General features: G+C 35.8%; 3 protein-coding genes and 1 pseudogene across 3 annotated transcripts; 3 read left to right on the forward strand and 1 right to left on the reverse strand.

Annotated features, from left to right (window-relative positions):
• Nucleotides 1-467: 467 nt before the first annotated feature.
• On the forward strand, nt 468-3,670 carry LOC137806431 (thioredoxin M3, chloroplastic-like). The gene is made up of 2 exons (XM_068606551.1): nt 468-916; nt 3,155-3,670. Exons 1-2 carry the CDS (start codon nt 742-744, stop codon nt 3,472-3,474), a joined length of 495 nt encoding a protein of 164 aa, XP_068462652.1. The 5' UTR covers nt 468-741; the 3' UTR covers nt 3,475-3,670.
• Nucleotides 3,671-7,563: 3,893 nt separating this feature from the next.
• On the forward strand, nt 7,564-9,408 carry LOC137806432 (protein ALP1-like). The gene has a single exon (XM_068606552.1). The coding sequence runs from the start codon at nt 7,726-7,728 to the stop codon at nt 8,920-8,922; it is 1,197 nt and encodes a 398-aa protein (XP_068462653.1). The 5' UTR covers nt 7,564-7,725; the 3' UTR covers nt 8,923-9,408.
• Nucleotides 9,409-14,900: 5,492 nt separating this feature from the next.
• On the forward strand, nt 14,901-16,366 carry LOC137805787 (protein MAIN-LIKE 2-like). Its single transcript, XM_068605711.1, has 2 exons — nt 14,901-15,184; nt 15,280-16,366. The coding sequence occupies exons 1-2, from the start codon at nt 14,906-14,908 to the stop codon at nt 15,670-15,672; spliced, it is 672 nt and encodes a 223-aa protein (XP_068461812.1). The 5' UTR covers nt 14,901-14,905; the 3' UTR covers nt 15,673-16,366.
• A 28-nt stretch (nt 16,367-16,394) lies between these two features.
• LOC137839010 (protein FAR-RED ELONGATED HYPOCOTYL 3-like) lies at nt 16,395-19,151 on the reverse strand (annotated as a pseudogene).
• Between the last annotated feature and the right edge of the window lie 440 nt (nt 19,152-19,591).

Below are 19,591 nucleotides of genomic sequence, written 5' to 3' on the forward strand. Positions count from 1 at the left end.
GATCTCTAATAAATTATTCCACGTTTAATAAATTGGTCGTTCCACGTTTAATATTTAAAATTGATAATTATTTTTTTATGAAATGAAAGTATATTTTTTTTAAAAAGTAGTTTTCAATTAATTATAAGAATAATTATTTATTTAATAAATATTTAAAAAATTAAAAAAATAACTGGAATATTAAAAAAAACTATACCTCTATTTATCTTTTAATTCAAAACCATCCATCTACATGTACCAAATGTTTTAGAAAAAATAAAAAAATTTGCAATGTCCATAATAGTAAAATAAAATCAAATATTTATATAAGAATAAAATAGGAAAAAAATTTATAAAAAAAATTATAAATAATTTCTTTCATCACTATATACTTAACTAACGAATTTTGCTACTTCTAATATGGTATTACTTTGCATATCTCTTTATATATTACAAAAGATGCTGAAATAGACATAAGTTATAAGTGTATGCATGATGGCGTGATTCTAACTAACGAAGATCTAAAACATTTAGATCCACAATAATAGATTGAGTGAAAAAAAATGAAATGTTGTCTGATGATACATGAGTTGTGAGTAATTGATGAAGAACATAATTCACACATCTCTTTCACTCACTCATCCACAGTTTTTTCTTCCCTCATGTCTTTATTGTTTCTGAGGCTTGTCTGTGCGGTCCCATAGTTTGTGTTTGTCTTCTTTAACTTGTCACTCTCTCTTTCTATTTCTCCCAATTTCTTCAATGGCTTCCTTTTCTCTCCCTTCCTCTCCTCCCCTTCTTTCCAAACCCAAAGACCCTTTTTCCCATGCCTTCCCTCACCCTCCTCCCTTTCTTCTGCGAATGCCCCACCAACCTCAACACCTTCAAACCCCTCTTCTTTTGCCAAAGATTCAATCTTCGCGTCACCAAACTACAGGTATCTGTCTAGTTGTTTATCTATTTGTTTCACGCTTCTGGGGTTTCTTGTTTAAGACTTTTGGGCTGAGATCGGGGCCAAGATCATGTTTGTGTTGTGGGGTGCTTTCGAGATTCATTCATTTGGATTTCATTGACAATGCTTAGTTCTTGCTTTTATTTTTTCCTCTAATCATGTCCCACTTAATGTATGTTGTTTGTCGCTTAACTTTCATGCTTTGTAGCATTTTCCAGCTTAGGTTTTCAAGAAGGTGTACCACGTTTCGAGTGACTTAAAAATATATTTTCTAGGTGTTAAACTTAAACAATATCTTTACTTCTGGGTAAATTTTAGGTAGAGTTCTGTGAAACGGTGGACGTGTTGAAATGGTCATTTTGGATCTGCTTGAAAATGGGATTATAGTTCTCCTTTCGTATTCTCTTAATCTTGTCTTTTTCAGAATAGTGCATGTGTCAAAAATGTTCAAACCATGGTAGTTACTAGTTAGTATAGCACGATAATATTGTTTTGATACGATTCGAAACCTGGCGATTCAAATCATGATGAGTTGGTTTTTGCGTCTGAATTGTCCAGCATATTGTACAAATCACTCAAGTATTGCATGAATTGCAATCTCCAAGTGAATTGCACCATGATTCTGGCACTGCGGCGATGCTATCACACTATTGTATCCCTGGTTTCAGGGCAATCGCCATTACCCATGAATTGCGATCTCCCAGTGAATTGCATGATTCTGGCACATATCACGCTATTGTGGTTATGGTTTCAATGCAATCGTGATGCTGTTGCGTTATGGAGTCCATGATAAAGGCAATCACTGCCACCTTTTGTGTCTTCTGGCAGGAGTTGCATCATTGTTTCCCGTGTTTTTGACCTGTTGCTAGGGAAAATCCGGTTAGTGTGTCAGGGACAGAAGGTGGCTTTCAGGGTTTAGAGTTTAGAGTTCGACAGTAAGGAAACATAGGAAAGAAAATCGGGTTAGGTGTCTGCTTCGGGTATGGGCTTTCTGCAGCTTGTCTGCACAATTTATATGCCTTTTTACAAATTCATATGTAGATGGTTAGGTGTGTCACATGAGTTTTTAAAACCCCTCTTTTGTTTATTTTAACTTGTTAATTGGGCTGTGATATTAAACTTAAAAGCCCAACAAATAGCCTAGATTTATGTTTATTTATATTTGTTTTCATTTGTCACATTGTGTTAAAGAATCCTAGAGATATTGATCATGAATTTGTGCTTTTGTAAGTCTTTTATATATTTGTTTGTGTGTGCTGTCTTATTGTTCATCATGAATATGACTATTATTCACAATACAATTCAAATTGTGATTCAAGAAATAGGCTTTCCGATTGACATTTAGTATCTCAATTTAACTACCTTGGTTCAAACCACTCACAGTATAAGTTGCAATTGGAATAGATTCATTCTTTTGAATTGTAGTTGTTTTGTGAAGCCTTTCCTTGTAAATAATTTGTAGTCAAAGTAACCGGCAGAGGCATGGAATTATGAAAGGTTGGCAAGGTTTGTTACTTATGATTATCTTACTTCCACCTGAAAGCCCAGCATACAAGATCCGAAGCATTATAAACCTCAGTATACTTTTCATCTTTTTATCCATATTTATTTAAATATCAAGGAAATGTGTAGCATAGTTGATCATTCATCATTGTATTGAATATTGATTCCTAGTTTGAGTTGCTAGCATACTCTAGTAGTTCCTTGTTTTTTCCTCTTGTTTTTGAGGACATTGTGGCCAACTTGATAATTTTGAACTGTCTTTTGTTTTCTCATCTGAAGTGCTTGCAAAGTTCATTCTTCCCCTCATGCTTCTTCTTCTTATGGCTATTTTATCAATAGGTTTGGTGGCTTGACCTCCATTGCTGAGTGTCCAAGTTGTTTATTTTCAGACTTAGTATGTTTGAATTGTATCATGATGGGATAACCTATACATAATATCCCCTCTGCCACAAAAAAGAAAGGATTGGAATCATCCATGTAGGAAGGCATCTAAAGTCATTTGTGTTTATTTATGAGTAGAAAGTTTCTCACTCTCTATGTAACTAGACAAGGGGTATTTATGTTGAAATAGTTCACCCAATGGTTAAAGGGTCATGTTTGTTTGTTTCTTACTTTTAGCTGGTCCTGGTTTCAATTTCACATTCATGATATGTGGATGTGTGATGTTGTGACTTGAATGAATAGATGGGCCTTAAATTATGTGAACTTGTTATGTGGCAGCTACACCAGTTACCAAAGACTTGTGGGATAATTCGATTTTGAAAAGTGAAACTCCAGTCCTTGTTATATTCTATGCAAATTGGTGTGGACCGTGCAGGATGGTTCACCGGATAATAGATGAGATTGCAACAGAGTATGCTGGAAAACTCAAGTGCTTCATAGTCAACACAGACACTGACATGCAAATTGCTGAAGACTATGAAATTAAGGCTGTCCCTGTGGTTTTACTGTTCAAAAATGGTCAGAAATGCGATTCTGTAATTGGTACCATGCCAAAGGAGTTTTATGTAGCTGCTATTGAGAGGGTGCTCAAGTCCTAATCATGGATCTTGGGGAGCAAAACTTCAAGTTGGTGAACCTTTTGTTCATTTTCAATTAAATTTTCTTTTAGTTTTTGGGACAATGCAGCATTGCCGAGTTCTTGTACATATTGTGTGGCTTTTTTTCCCATAATAGGTGCGGCCGTGTGAGACTGCTTTCATAATGAATCATAAACTTCCAATCTCTATAATCTCATTTCATAAGTGTTTTTGAGCTAGACAGAATATCTTAGTTAAACCATTTGTTTGACTATGCAATAATAATATTATATTCCACATTGTATAAATTTTTGTATAAACTATTATTCTCTAATATGTTTTCTTTGCAAAAAATCAAGTAAAATGCAGGGTTGAAATATTTTTGAATAGTTTCAAACATTCACATTAAGAAGTTAAAATCAAGAAGATTGATGCTAATTATTCTTATAACTAGCTAATAGTTTCGTATTATAGAGAAATGAGAAAGAAATCCATTGGCAAGTAGTGAAGTAGCCAGAAGTTGACATGGGGCAGGAGATGGTAAGAATTATTAGCATGAACAACGAATAATATAAATAAATAAATAAATGCATGATAGATTACATGAAGGGATTCTTGAAAAATAAATATTATTATGTATAATCATAAGATGGGTCCCAATTAATATACCAATTATCTCTGAAATAAGATAAAATGAAATAAAAAAAATAAAATATATACATGACTATTGTTTGTTGGTAAGGGCATTGTCGTGTTTGAGTGAGATTCTAGTTTTATGATTCCAAATTATTCTCATTGCATCAATTTTATATTCATCCCTTATCCTCATGTCGGAAATCTCCTTCATTCAGTCTGACTTTTCCAAATCAGATACTAACAAATTATTGCCATTATGGATTATTGCATTTAAATATAAAATGCAGAAAATATTGAAAATCCTTAAATTACAAAAATGTGTGTTATTTTATATAAATTAAAACACAGTCAAAGGTTTCTGACAAAGACTTTTTTTATATACATATGTTATAGTTATTATATATATATATATATATATATATATATATATATATATATATATTAGTTAGGTAGTAAACTACTTTTTAAGATGAGAGTGTAAAAGTCTAATAACTTATATTGTCTAATAGAGTGTTTTGTTTATCAATAGTGTCTATTAGGTTCAACCATGTAACGGTATTACTTTTATGAGATGGTGTACTAGTAGTATATTTTGTATAACTATTTTATACTCAATTAGTAAGAAGTTTAGGATTGTTTCTTATATCATTTTTGTAACATGATTTCGAAGAGCTTCTAATTTTTAGGAGAGAAAGGAAGATATTTGTATATTTGCATGAAATAATAATATAAGAAGAGACATTCTTTATATCTTTATTTGTATTCTTTGTTCATTATCTTTAGAATGTGTGTTTCATAATTAAGGTATTATTATTCTTTTGTTGTTCCAAGACTCATTTTTGACTTGTTTTTGTACAACAAGTTTAATGGGAATAATAGTTTCAACCTTTGGAGGATCAAGATAAGAGTATTGTTTAAGGAGTAAGGGGTGTGTGAACTATTGTTCAGTAGTATGTTGCACATAGAGAGAAATGTGTTGGAATTGATGGAGGAAAATACTCATTTTACTATCTTTCTATCATTGTCAAACGAGTTATTCTATGTTGTGACTGAAGTTAGGGAAACTCTTCATGACAGAGTCAATTTACATTCAAACTTTATATGAAGGAGGGAAAACAACTAAAAACTCATCTTGATTAACTCAATTCAATATTGATGGAGCTCCGAGACAATGTTGTCAAGGTAGATGTTGAAAACGCAACCATGATTATTGTATCCTCTCGCCCACCTTCCTCGGAGAACGTAGTAAGTTATTTAAGTATAGAATTGCCTCACATTAAAGAAAGTTAAGTCAAGCCTCTACACGAGGGAACTTCGATTGAGAGTGTTTGAGAAAGTTAAGGTGCATCATCTTTTGGATTGATAACTTTCAAGAAAGACAAGAAGGTCAAGTAAAAGGCCAATACTAATCATAAGGACGTTTGTAGGCATTGCAATTAGCCAAGGAGGAGGGATTGTCCAAGACTGGGGAAGTAGACTATGACAACTACATGTTAAAAGGATGAGTTTGAGTTAACTCGACAATAAGCGTTTCATAGGTGGGTGTTAGACTTTTGGTGCTCCTTTCACATGAGTCCTAAGAGGGAATTATTTGTAACATCAGAAGAGTTGGACGATGACAATGTTCTAATGGAAAATGGTCTTCTCAAAAGATTATTGGTAACGACTTTGTACGAATAAGGATGCATGATGACATTATTCGCACATTAACATATATTAGGTATGTCTCAGAGTTTAAGAAGAACCTTAAATCCATTATGATGGAGGACCATCCTAGGACTCATGGAAGACCATCCCAGCTACCTAAATCATCAAGCTCAAAAGAGAAGAAATGTTGAATAAAATACTATTTTCTAGAAGATTCTCTTTCTGAAGCCTTGTAAATTTGTATAAAGTAATTAAGAATTTCTAATTTAGTCTTTAAAATATTGTATTAAACTTTTTGGACCTTGTATTTGGGCCAATTTTATATTAGAGTCAAAGAGGTTAAAGGGAACTTTACTTGGCATCCACATAGGTGCCACATGAACACCTACATATAGCCTTTTCCTTCATTTTCCCAAAGTGACTATTCTTCTTCCACATGGAATAATGAAGCGCCTATTACTTGCCTTCTCCTCTTCCATATGCCACTTGTCACATCTTGAATGGGGAGGTTTGGGATACATGGATTGCCACATGGCAACCCATGAATGGAGGGATACATGGATACATTGGACAACATTTGATCCTCCAGAAATCATCATTTAGGCTCAAAAGTCAGAGATACTCCTCAAGATCTATAAATCCTACAAAACATATGAACTTTGACAGCATGTACTGAGGTGACACTGACTCGTCCATAATCTATGCTATGACGAAATCTAACACATCCTTTCTTGGACTAACTATCTACTTCGTATCATTTGTTTCAACTTAGCATTAACTTTATACATTTCTTCAAGGGCCTTCATGGCCTTTTCCAGTTGGTGCCTATATTCTTTTGCTTCCTATCAGAGAGCTTCCCTCTTGAGTTCTTCTTCTACTAGTTGTCGAGCCTCATGTTTTGCAGATCTTGTATAATCTGAAGGATTTGTTGGAGATTGTGGGTGTCATTTTCTGTTTCTGGTCGAGCCATCTATCTAGGATTTCTCATCTGGGTTAGAGGAGAGTAGGTAACAAATGGTTGGTGGTGGGAAAGTTTTACCTTACCCCATGATAAACATCAATGTTCTGGTTAAAAAACAACTATAGGAAAGTCATTCCTTTCTTATCAGTATTTATCAGTATGTTTGTTGCTTAATGTCACTTGAATCCTCTTGACTAGATGTCCCATGTATTTATATAAAGATCGTAATTGACTAGATGTTGGAGAGATTCTTGAGTACTAAAAAAATAACTTTTAATCCAAAAATGAAAATTGAAAGATTACTTTATTAATTATGATATTTGACAATAAAATAACGGTTAAAAACCTCGTTAATTGACTTAGAAGAATACCCATAAGACCCTTTAAGATTGATCTAGATAATCATATCAATTTTGAATTTAATGATCATATACCAACATGATAAGTTATTGAATTCATTTTTGACCAATTCAACTTACCTTAAACTTTGACAAAGAACCTTCGTACCAATACAAATACTAATAATATTTTTTTTTTCATATTTTTAATGAATTTATTTCGTAACCATGTAATCGGTACAAAATATTCACCTACAACTGATATTTGTTGATCTCGGGTAACAATTTTGAGTTGGGAAGTGATATTTTTTTATCCACAAAGTTTAAATTGAAAACCTCAATTAAAGGATGAAATGTGAAAGATGCATTGATTTTATAATTGAGCTGAGAGATAGTGAGAGACTGTGAAGGGTAGCAATGTAATTGAATGAAAAAAAAGGAATTAAAATAAGGGGATAGAGGCGGCACGTGCGGATGAAATGGAAGGTTCGGAAAGTTGAGGTGGGCGCCGAAATGGAAGGTTGGTGATACGTTGAGAGGCAGTGAAAGGGCAGGTGTGTCAGAGAGAGTGAGTGAGTGAGTTGACTGTAAAACCAAACCTTTTATGCTCTCACAAAAACAATACATACAAAACAGAACAGGGGCAGGGCACCTCGGTTTTCGTTCCCCCAAATTCCCTTTCTCTTTTCTATGATCATGGAATCTCGGAAATTAGCCGCCATACTTTCATCCCTCATCTCGCAGCTCCTCCTCTTGCTCCTCCACATTCTCCCACGCAATTCACAAATCCCCAATTCCTCCCATTCGCTCCTCCCTCTCCTCCTCTTCTCCCACCAACTCACCACCACCCTCTCTCTCTCACTCTCTCGCAAACGCAAACGCAAACGCGATTCCCAACACGCAATTCCCCTCTCCCTCACCCTCACCCGCACTCCCGACTCCTTCCGCAACTCCTTCATGATGACCTCCTCCACCTTCCAATGGCTCTCCGGCCTCCTCGAGCCCCTCCTCGACTGCCGCGACCCCGCTGAACTCTTCCCCCTCAACCTCTCCCCCGCCCTCCGCCTCGCCATCGGCCTCTCCCGCCTCTCCGCCGGCCTCCACTACCCCGACATCTCCTCCCGATTCGACGTCTCCGTTCCCGTCGCCAAATTCTGCGTCAAGCAACTCTGCCGCGTCCTCTGCACCAACTTCCGCTTCTGGGTCTCCTTCCCCAACCCCTCCGACCTCCGCTCCGTCTCCCACTCCTTCCAATCCCTCTCCAGCCTCCCCAGCTGCTGCGGCGTCGTTTTCTGCACCCGCTTCCATGTAGTCAACCCCCACACCAACTCCACCTCCCGCGTTGCCGCCCAGATTGTCGTCGATTCCTCCTTCCGGATTCTCACCATCGCCGCGGGCTTCCCTGGAGACAAATCCGATTTCCAAATCCTCAAATCCTCCACTCTCTTCAACGACATCGAACAGGGAACCCTCCTCAACGCACCATTTACCCAGTACCTCATCGCCGATTCCCAATACCCTTTGCTCCCTTGGCTCGTCGTTCCCTTCGCCCACCCTCTCCCGGACTCCGTCCAAGCCGATTTCAACGCCGCCCATGCAACCATGCGCCTCCCTGCGCTCCGAACCGCCGCCAGTTTGAGGAATTGGGGGGTCCTCAGTCGACCCGTTACCGAGGAGCTTAAGATGGCCGTGGCGTATATCGGCGCGTGCTCCATTCTTCATAATAGTTTGCTCATGCGGGAGGATTTTTCGGCTTTGGCTTCCGGGTTTGAGGATTCTGACAGTGGCCCGTTTGATGATTCGTTGGAGGGTGAGGCTGTGTCGTCCAAGGCTTTGGCTTTCCGTGACTCCTTGGCTAAGAAAGTTCATGATTCGAGAAGCTCTTGATTGATGAATAATTATGAACGATGGTGCTTCAGGGTGTATGCTATTTTTCGGGTTCCATTGTTGTTATGGTGGACCCGAGAATGTGAATATATTTCCTACCTCTTGAGCATTGGGGATTGTTTTGTTTTGTTACTCGAGAAATATGGTTCTTTGGTTCTGGATTCATCCGCGTCTGCCATATCTCAGGCCCCTTCATTCATATGTTGATGTTATTCTTTTGGGTTCAATTTAAATGGACATGTGTTGATATGGATAGTTTTATGTTGACGAGGTGTGAACTCGTGGAGTTTGAGTTTTAGTTTGTGTTGCCCATGTGGGTATTTATCTCAAAAGGAATCATTGTGCACCCAATTTTGGTGTACATGTGAATGTATATCTCACCTTTTGTGACAGTAGTTTTTTTAGATTTGTTGGCCACATTAGCATCTATGCCAACTATTGCCTGTAAATGCATTCCTGATTGAATCATTGCTTTGCAACTGACCAGTTCATATTGTCATGCTGCAAATCGTTTTCAGTTTCAATATACGAAAAGTATGCTTTGCAGACTAACATTTGGTAATTCATTGGACTGTAAGATATAAAAACTTGATCCCTGCTAATGTAGAAATGAGACTTATAAGTGACACCCAGATGAATAGAAGGAAAAACAGCTAATGTATATGTTTGCTACCAAAAAATATATTTTTTCTTCGACCTCTTATCATGTTTGCTACCCTCTTATTATCTTTTTGTCCTTTGCTCGTTTAAATCTCTTCGAGGTTCCATCATACGTAGTTGATTGTTGTATTGATTTCTCGTTACAGTTGCAGCCTATATTGCCTTTGTAAATGTTGTAATGTTGTCTTGTATATAGTTGATGCTTTTCTTCAGTAAGTCTTTCTCAATGACATCCATTTCCTGGCCTTCTTTCCTTCTAGGCTTCAGGCACTCCATTGTTCTGACTATAATTATGAGATTGCAAAAGAGAAAGGTGCGTGATGTGAGTGTTTTGTACTCAACACATAGATAAGCTAAGTGCTGAAAGGTATGAAATTAAGGCTGTTTCAAAAAGGGCAGCAAATGTCACACCTGTGAGATGCCACACTAAGTTTACTGTGGTTGTTGCCATTGATATGAGAGGGTGAAAACGTAGATCAGTGCAGAAATGATGAGCCTTCAGACTTTTGGCTTTTTTTATCAGATAGTATCTTTTTGCAGCAACTAAGAGGGGTATCACAGAAATATAGTATTTGATAGCTCTTTGAGGATTTGAGCAGTACCTGAAAGGCCATTTTTATTACCATATAATCATCAGTTCACCACCGTTTTTCTATCCAATACTAGATGATGGATCTGTATAGATATATTTATGACCACGTTAGTATGATAAAATAAATGTAAAATTGAAAAACAATTAAATTTTATTAATACAAATGAGATAATAATACCTAGTCAAATATATAATAGATTAACTGCAAGAATTTCTTTTATATTTAAAAAAAAAAATTAAGAATGGAGAACAAATATTTTTTTTATATAGAAGTTATATATATATATATTATATATATATATATATTTGTTTATTTGTTTTAATATTTCATCTCTTTAAATTGAGAAAATCTCATGTGTTAGAAACGAGCATATGTGAAACATCTCTAGTTATCTCTTCCTATTATTTTAATTTTATATTAAATGTGGAATAATTAATTATCAGATGATAATTTCATTAAAAGTTTGTTAAGAACTACATCAAAGAAAGAAAAACGCTAACTACAACCAAAGAAGAGAGGTTGCAGATTTGCTTTGACTTGGCTTGAAGCGAATCCCAAGCCTAAGAATTGTCCATGTTCAAGAAAGGATTTCATTGGGCTTAGCTTGGTGTGAATCCCAAAACTAAAAAGCTTATAATCTTCTAAAGCCCAAGAAAAAAGATTGAAGCCAAAAGTTTCCTTCAGAATGTAGAATGTCAATCCATTGAGTGGATTGTCTTTGCGCTGAGTGGAAGCTAAATTTGCTGAAGGTCCTCACTAAACTCTCTAAATAGAGAGGTCCTCGTACTTCAATGGAAGGCTAAAACGAAGGCATACACTAAGGTAGAAGACCAAAGCCTAAAAAGCTGGCACGGAACTTACAGGGATCCATGTTTATTGTGCTTAGCAACTCCTCTATAATTTTTATTGTGAAATTTATCATGAGTTGCTAAATATGTTTTGTTGGGATTGAGGAGCAATGTAATATCTTTTGAGTTGTTATTATTTATGAATGCTTGTTTTCTTTAAGATTCATGTTTTATTGGTTTGATTGTATGTTTAATGCTTAATGATGAGAAACGACCATTAATGCCCATAGAGCATGAATGATGTCGCGAGACAGATTCATGTATCTGAAACCTTTCAAATCAATCAAGTATACCAATGTCTGGGGAAAAAAGTTGAGTACTTGGCTTGAACTATTCCATCTTAATGCAGAAACAACTTATTATAAGTCAAGAAATTGATTATGATAGTTCGTTGTTCTAGATAACCTTGATTAAGAAATTGACCTGATTTGGCCTACACTTGAGAAGAAGAGCTAGACCGAAATCTTGTCAATTGAAATAAGAACCAAAAACAAAGACAAAAACGAGTTAACAACAAAATTTTCTATTAGAAATCTAAATTTTTTGTGCAAAATTCGTTGTTAGCTACATTTCTATGTTGTAATTTCATCTTTTGTCACGAAATTTTGTATAATTTTTATACTTTCTTTGCTTATTTGTAATTTTTTTCCTTTGCTTTGGTGTCTTGGGGAAATGTCTTTGGTGTAATCCCATCTTGTTTGTCAAACTTTGTATGGTTAAGTATTTAGTTTGTGAAAGTGTGTTATGGGTTCAAAGTGTCACTTGCACTTTGACTTAAGAATTCAACTAAATTTTATTGTTTTCTTTGTGATATTATTACTTGCACTTTTATTTCTTGTAATTTTAAGTCTAAGTGACAATATAGAGTTTCATCTCTCAATCAAAGCAATGTTAACATTCTTTTAGTCCTTAAGAGTATGTGTACACATACATTTGGGAAAAATATTTTTGAAGTTTTTTTACTAAGAAATTTAAGTGTGTTCATTAGTGATCACTTTTTTTTTTTTAGTGTACTTAGTAAACTTTCAACATCTTTTATTCTTACAAGACTTCACTAAAAATTAAAATCATTTGGTGAAAATTTTTATCACTCATTTTTTAATTTTTTTTTGAAAAATGTCAACACCCAATTTCATTCGGATAAGTAAAGTTTAAAAGTTAAAATTATAGTTTTAAAAATAAATTAAAAAATAGAGAAATATAAATCTTTAAAATTATTTTCTTTTTTATTATAAAATTTTAAAATATCAAAATATTTTAAAATTTTATCATTTTTTGTATTTCTGTTTTTTTAAATAAAATAATTGGGCCCAACCCATTTTGATTTTAACCTAAAAATAAAATTGGGCCAGCCCATTTCCGTTATATATAACTTATATTTATAACTTTTACATGTGAAGCTGAAATATGGTTGTCCAATTCCACCTACAGATATATTGTGGGCATCACATCGTTATCCTACGATCCAATCTTGATCAACATACTACACTAGTCGGATACAAGTTTATACACAAATAATGTCCATTTGACGATATTTTTAATCTTAACATTTGTAATAGATACTTAATGTTTATGTTTTAGGATGTTTAGCCTCTTTTAATACATGTATTCACTACATTTATATTGCATATACGCGCTTACGAAACTATCATATACAACTACGGATAGCAAAATCCATCACACACAATGGTGCCTACGGATGCCAAAATTCGGAACACATAATGTTGCATATGAATGGCAAAATCCATAACACATGAGGGTGTCTACGGATGACAAAATTCGGAACACATAATGATGCCTACGGATGGCAAAATCCATAACACATGCGAAAATGCGAAACACATCATGATGCCTATGGATATGTAAGTCTGAAATTTAAATGCATGCTACGGATTTTGTCCATGCGGAAGACACTATCATGCTTCCGGATATAGTAATTAACTGTAATAAAAATTATTCATAGACATTAAAATTCAATCTTTTAATTACAAAAAGAAATTCAAAACAATTTTTTTCTTAAAAAATAAAATTTCTAATATTTTTTATCCAGATATTAAATCACATAAATTTAAAATCAATTTGAACTATGATTGATTGTATAAAGTCTCCTTGATCTAATATCGCACATCTAAACCAAACACACTGAGAAACCAGGAAAAGCATGTAGCTTTGCACCCTTTGTCTTTCATGATCATGTGCATTTCTTTCTTTTGGAAGAAAAATATAGAAAACGGCCACAAAGGAAATAAAATAACAATAAAGAAGAAAGATTGCATAACCCTTGTCAATTTACAAGAAGCTTTGATCTTCAAAATGTAATTGTGATATGTATACTTAAATAGTGCCTTCATCAACATTGTGTTCTTTGCTTTTCTCACTATGCTTGAGAACTACAGTGCCTCCAATATGGATAGCTGAAGCACCAGGCTGCAATGCTTCTATGTACAAAACCTTGATTAAATTCCTGAATCTTCTTCTAAAAGTTGATAGTCAAGACATGGAAGCTACAATCTCCTGCAACCTGAAAAAGATGAAATGCATTGAGAAATAAAGGACTTAAGTTTGTGTTAGGGAAAGTTGTGATAATATTTTTACTTGTCTAATTTCTCTTTTCACTGCATTTTTTGGTTTTTGGGAGACTCAAATGTAGATAGAGAGGCATATCTGAACTTTGAAGGGTTAATTTATTGAGTACCCAATTTAAAGGAAAAGTTTATTGGGTAGATAAATCTTATCGTGGTGACATTTTTCTCTTTTTACACTTCCAAGCTTCCGCGCTGCCTCACAGTGACCACAGAAGAATGAAGGGTGCAAGATCGTTGGGTTGGATGCTCATTTTACCTAAACCCTAATTTTCATTTCATTAGGGGTATTTTGGTCTTTTCACTTATGCATATTGGGTGCAGTCCGAAAAGATCTGGTGTAGAGAGAATCTGCCTGTTCTAGCAACACGTGCTTTATACATGCATCATCAATTTTTTGAAACGCCTAGGCCCATTTGGCTGCCCAGTAGTTTTACTATTTAACATTTACATTTTCTGAATATATACCCTTCAGTTTCTTAAATATGGGTCCATTCATTAGACTCAACATTTTTAGGTTGTTTCTTCCTGCACTCCCATATTTTTCTTCCTGCACCCCCACACTCTTGTGCAAAGACAAAATTACCCTTTAAAATTTTTGAAATTCCAAAAATTACCCTTAATGTAATAAAACCCTAAAAACTTAAAATGGTTGCCATTTGTGCGTGGAGGCCGTCTTCTTCGATAGCACAACGTCTTCTTCAGCGGCGCAACACACGTTGAATCTCGGTTTTGCAATAGCTTCTTCTTCTAAATCTCATCCATCTCTCATTCATAAAGGTAAGTACATTCATGTGTTCCGGACTTTGATATCCGTTTTTTTCATGGATTGTTGTTTCCGTAAATGTTATTTCACATTCCAAATTACAGAATCCGGTAGATTTTCAAATTTGGGGATCCGGTACTTTCCCGGATTTGTGGATCCGTTAGTTTCCTGGATGTGAGGATCCGTGACCTTTCCGGATTTGTTGATCCGGTAGTAGTCCGGATTTAGGAATCCGGTAGTATTCCGGATTTAGGAATCCGGTAGTGTTTATATGTAGCAAAACCCGGTAGACCTCTGTTTACTATTCCTCTATTTTTTTTGCTTCGTTTTTTTTGCTTGGAACTTCTCCTTCACCTCTAAAAATAGCTAAGCATTTTCGGAAACCAAGGAAAGGTTCACCAAATGTTCATGTATACTTTATAAAAGATTAGAATTAGATGACATGTACACTATTAGTGCAGGGTACCACATGCAAATTTCTGCAGGTTTATGAATATAAGCTGAATCTAACTTGAATGGTGTAATTGAACATAAATGGTGAAGATTAGGGGAGAAGGTTCACAAGGTGATCGTCTACGTCCCACAACCTCTGTTAGAAGAAGAAGAAGACATGTTAATGAAGATGAAGAACATGTTGAACATGAAGATGCAGAAGATGTTGATGTTGAACTTGAAGAAGCTGAACCCCAAATGGAGGTGGAGGATGAAGACGCACCTGAAATAGAAGGTGAAGGTTATCCTGGAGGTCCACGGGATGGGACACTATTGACAGGTTATGAAGACCATGTGGCCATGCAATTATGGAATGGTGTGGTAAGTAAATATATTGTAATATGATACTTGTTCATTGTTAATTTGATATGACTTTCGTTCATTAAATTGTATATGATTTTGGTTGGTTAAATTAGGATCGAGGAGGGTTAAAATTGGTGTCTCATGGCCGAAAAATGAGTAAGATGGGTGCTCCTCATCCTCGGATACTACCTGCAGTGGAGTTGTCAGGTTTAGCTGCACTTATTGGGGCAAGCTATGACACGATAGACAAAGGACTGTTGTGTGCCTTTGTAGAAAGGTGGCACCCAGAGACAAATTCATTTCATCTGCTTGTAGGTGAGATGACCATCACATTGGATGATGTGTCGAATTTGTTGCACCTCCCAATTATGGGGCAATTCTACACGTATCCGAGCTTGGATACAGCTACGGCGACTGATTTGCTTGTTGATTCACTTCGTGTAGATCGGGGAGTAGCAGCTGCTGAGACTCGTCATTGTCGGGGTGGACATGTGCGTCTAAGCTAGTTGAGGGAGATGTATGAGGACGCATGTACCATGAGACAATGGACTGTTGCTGCACGGGCATATTTGCTACACCTAGTAGGTTGCACCATCTTTGCAGATAAGAGTGCTACGTCGGTTAGTGTATCCTACTTGGGATTATTTGTAGATTTAAGGCACACCGGAGGATACTCGTGGGCAGCAGCTACTTTGACCCACATGTATGAGCAGTTGGGAGATGGTTCCTATGCAAATACTAGATAGTTAGCAGGGTATGTCACGTTATTTTCATCATGGATATATGAGCACTTTCCGAGTATTGGACACCGACAGCTTTGGGATGCCTATGTTGAGGATGAGCCGCGGTGTATGAAATATGTGGTCGGGAGTAGGTTGTCCACACTTGCCTCAGTTCGGATGCAATTAGATAGCCTCTGTGTTGGTGTTGTTCAATGGATGCCCTATGAAGAGCATAGAGCGGTGCGTCCTTTTGAGTGGATTTCATTATTTTCAGGGTACATTCGGTTGAGGGGTTGTAGGCAGATGCATTTGATGAATGAACACTTTGGTTATGAAATTAGACAATTCTTCTTCCGCATTTATAATAGTCAGAATGTTAACATATTCATTTATCAATGCAATTACAACTATAAATGTCGTCTAATGGACATAATTTGTGTAAACATTTGCATCCGACTAGTATAATATGAACACCATGTTTTGGTAATTGGATAACAATGAGTAGATCATAAAATATCTGTTGGTGGAATCGGGCAACCTTCTTGCAACTGAACCTGTTAAAAATTGTAAGCAATGTCATTAATTATGTTTTTCTATGATTCCTAAAATTCATTGATAATGAAGTTTAACAAACCTGAACAAAATGATTTCCATGAACATGTCCAATACAGATGATGCGGTGATGATTAAAATCTGTTGGAGGTTGAGATCTTAATGGAAAAATAGTCAATGATTGTTTAAGAGATAAACACACAACAATCACATTATATCGATTTGCAATAACGTATCCCATATCTGGTATTGTCATCCACTTATATGTACTTATCTGCAAACAGAAGAAAATGTAACAAGTTAATCCACTTATACACCTTTTTACAATTAATAACATCATTTAGAATGAATACAATTACCATGTGGTCAACTAGAAGTGAATTTTTCGAAAATTCAAATAGTTCATCCCCGCCAAACAAATCAATATATTCTTGACGCCATTGACAAAGTTCTTTATGCAAGTTCATGCGTACAATAGCCCATGACTCCTCTCCCACACCCAATAATGCACCAACCGCACGATAACCACAATGACTGTCAGCCTTAACATCAACAATATCAACAATGTAAGGATGAATTTCCACCAGAAATTGTTGTAGCATTGGTATTGATTTGGTCGGAGGAGTCTCCGAAATAAATCCCTTGCTACATTTCAAACTAGATGAACTATCATGTTGTGAAAGAATGGCATCAACATGTTCAAAGTAAGAAGGAATTCGCTTCGTTGATCTACCAAATTTACTCTGACGCCCTTTTAATGCACCTTTTGTTTTGACTTTCTCCCTTGGTGGACATAAAGATGTGTTATCTGGATAGGCAATCTCACGTAATTTGGCTTTGATGTTAATCTTACCAGCCATGTCAACCTCCTTGAAACGATTCATGATGACAGCCCACTCTTGTTGGATGGACAACTCTGCTGAAGTATCATCACTTGAAATATCTAAAAAGCTTAATCGTGTCCAAATGATATGCACTGACTGCAATGGTATGCTACCCACACCAAAGGAAGCCAATTCACAAGCACAAGGAAGGCCATGAGTAGATCTAATGGTGCACCCACAACGAGATATCTAAACCAACATATTGAACTCGATCACTCTCTTCTGCAATAAACTGCAAGGCATATTTCGATACGAAGCCAAGCAATTTCTTATATCTTGTTACATTGAAGACATGACTCACTACATGCAAACTCTTTTCAAATGAAGATTTAATTGCATTATGTTGCAAGATGATCATCTTATTAATGGATTCCCAACAAAAGCATTAGTCCCCCATTGACATCTCAAGGATCATTTTTAAACTCCAATGTGCAGCCTCAACCCTATTACTTGTCGTGTTGCCTAAGTGCATGACTTTATCCGTCCAAGCCTTAACAAACTTTTCTTTATGTGGATTTAACCAAGTACTAATCACATATTCAGTAAATATAGGCCATGGTGAACAAACAACATTAAATGCCTCAACACGATGTTCATAGGACTCTACATTTTCACAATCAACAATTGCTCCCCAAGATTCCATCACTTGATCCCATGCCTCTTTTGGATGAACAATCATTTTACATTTAGCTTTAACATTTTTATCAATGTGAAAACGACATAACAAATTAACAGCTTCGGGAAACACAACATTTATTGCATTCATTAGAGCAATATCTCTATCACTAACCACAACCTTCGGGTATGAATCAAATCTCAAAAACAAACCTTTCAGCTTCTCAAGGGCCCATACAAAGTTATGATGACGTTCTGATGCGAGTAACATAAATGCAACACTGAAGGTCAATCCCGTTGAGGTTACACCAACAACTTCAAACAAGGGCATCCTATACCTATTAGTTTTATAGGTACTGTCCATCATCAATACAATGTTAAAGGCATTCAATAGCTTCACTGAATCAGGGTGTGTCCAAAATAAATCTTGCACAACATTCGTCCCTTCTTCAAACCTAGACCAATGGACATACATATCACGCTCAAGTAACATCATCAATTATTGCATTTCAGTTCTATCACCTCGTACTGATTTTTTGTACATATATCGTGCATTATAAACTTGCTTTATTGTGCTTACATTTTTCTCATTATGCTCTTTCATTGTTAGCAAAATATTTCTAGGCTTCACCGAACTGTCTGTCATGTCCATAAGCATTGACTTCTCACTACATGTGAACCTACCAGCATATGGATGACCAACCAATGTATTTGCCAACTCATGATTATGAGACCCACAAATTAATTTCAATATCCACCCTTCACCACTCTTTACTGGATACCCTCGTAATCTGAAAGAACAACCACATTTCCTAGTTCCACTCTCAGTAACCTGTAAATCCTTCTTATATCGTCTGTATTGACCTCCTCTCTCACAACCTAATAACACAAATGTTTTCCTTCCTCGTTGGCCAGTTGAAGTATCCGATCTCAATATCACAATACAAAAACCAATGTCAAACGCAACTTTTCTAACCCACTTTAGGAGCTCATCCCGAGTACGAAATACCTACAAAAGTTATCATAACAAATTATTTACTAATTAACAAACAACTTCAAAATACTTTACAAACTTAACTTTACCTCATCTGTAGTAAACGCATCTGTACATTCATATCCCTTCGATTTAGATAATGACTTCTCAATATCATCATCATCCCACACATTCACACCATCATATAATTGTTGTTCAAATTCTTCACTATTGTCCATGCTTCTACAAATAAAAAAAATAAAACAAAATTATTGCATTCCGGATCCATGAATCCATAAGTGAAAAAAATCATTCCGGATCCAACAATCCATAACTCAAAAAGACTATTCTGGATTCAGGAATCCATAACACAAAAAAATCATTCCGGATTCATGAATCCAGAATGCACCATAACACAAAAAAACCATTCAGGATTTATGAATATGGAATGCACCATAACACAAAATACAATTCTGGATTCATAACTCCATAATGCAAGTAAAGCATTCCGGATTCATGAATCCATAACACAAAATACTGTACCGGATCAACCCATCCGTAATGAAATTTAAGCTTCCGGATTCAGAAATCCAAAGAACAACATATTATGGCATTTTACTTCCGGAACACCCCCTCATCCGAAACACATTATTTCATTTATTCCGGATTCATGAATCCG

The sequence above is a fragment of the Phaseolus vulgaris genome, chromosome 3 (assembly GCF_000499845.2).
Source record: "Phaseolus vulgaris cultivar G19833 chromosome 3, P. vulgaris v2.0, whole genome shotgun sequence".
In the NCBI taxonomy this organism is placed as follows: Eukaryota; Viridiplantae; Streptophyta; class Magnoliopsida; order Fabales; family Fabaceae; genus Phaseolus; species Phaseolus vulgaris.

What these genes read in the sequence shown, in the direction of transcription:
- LOC137806431 (XM_068606551.1), top strand. Translation starts at nt 742, where the DNA reads ATGGCTTCCTTTTCTCTCCCTTCCTCTCCTCCCCTTCTTTCCAAACCC. An exon ending in TTCGCGTCACCAAACTACAG is followed by an intron (nt 917 to 3,154) that starts GTATCTGTCTAG and finishes GTTATGTGGCAG; the next exon opens with CTACACCAGTTACCAAAGAC.
- LOC137806432 (XM_068606552.1), top strand. Translation starts at nt 7,726, where the DNA reads ATGATCATGGAATCTCGGAAATTAGCCGCCATACTTTCATCCCTCATC.
- LOC137805787 (XM_068605711.1), top strand. Translation starts at nt 14,906, where the DNA reads ATGGTGAAGATTAGGGGAGAAGGTTCACAAGGTGATCGTCTACGTCCC. An exon ending in TGCAATTATGGAATGGTGTG is followed by an intron (nt 15,185 to 15,279) that starts GTAAGTAAATAT and finishes TGGTTAAATTAG; the next exon opens with GATCGAGGAGGGTTAAAATT.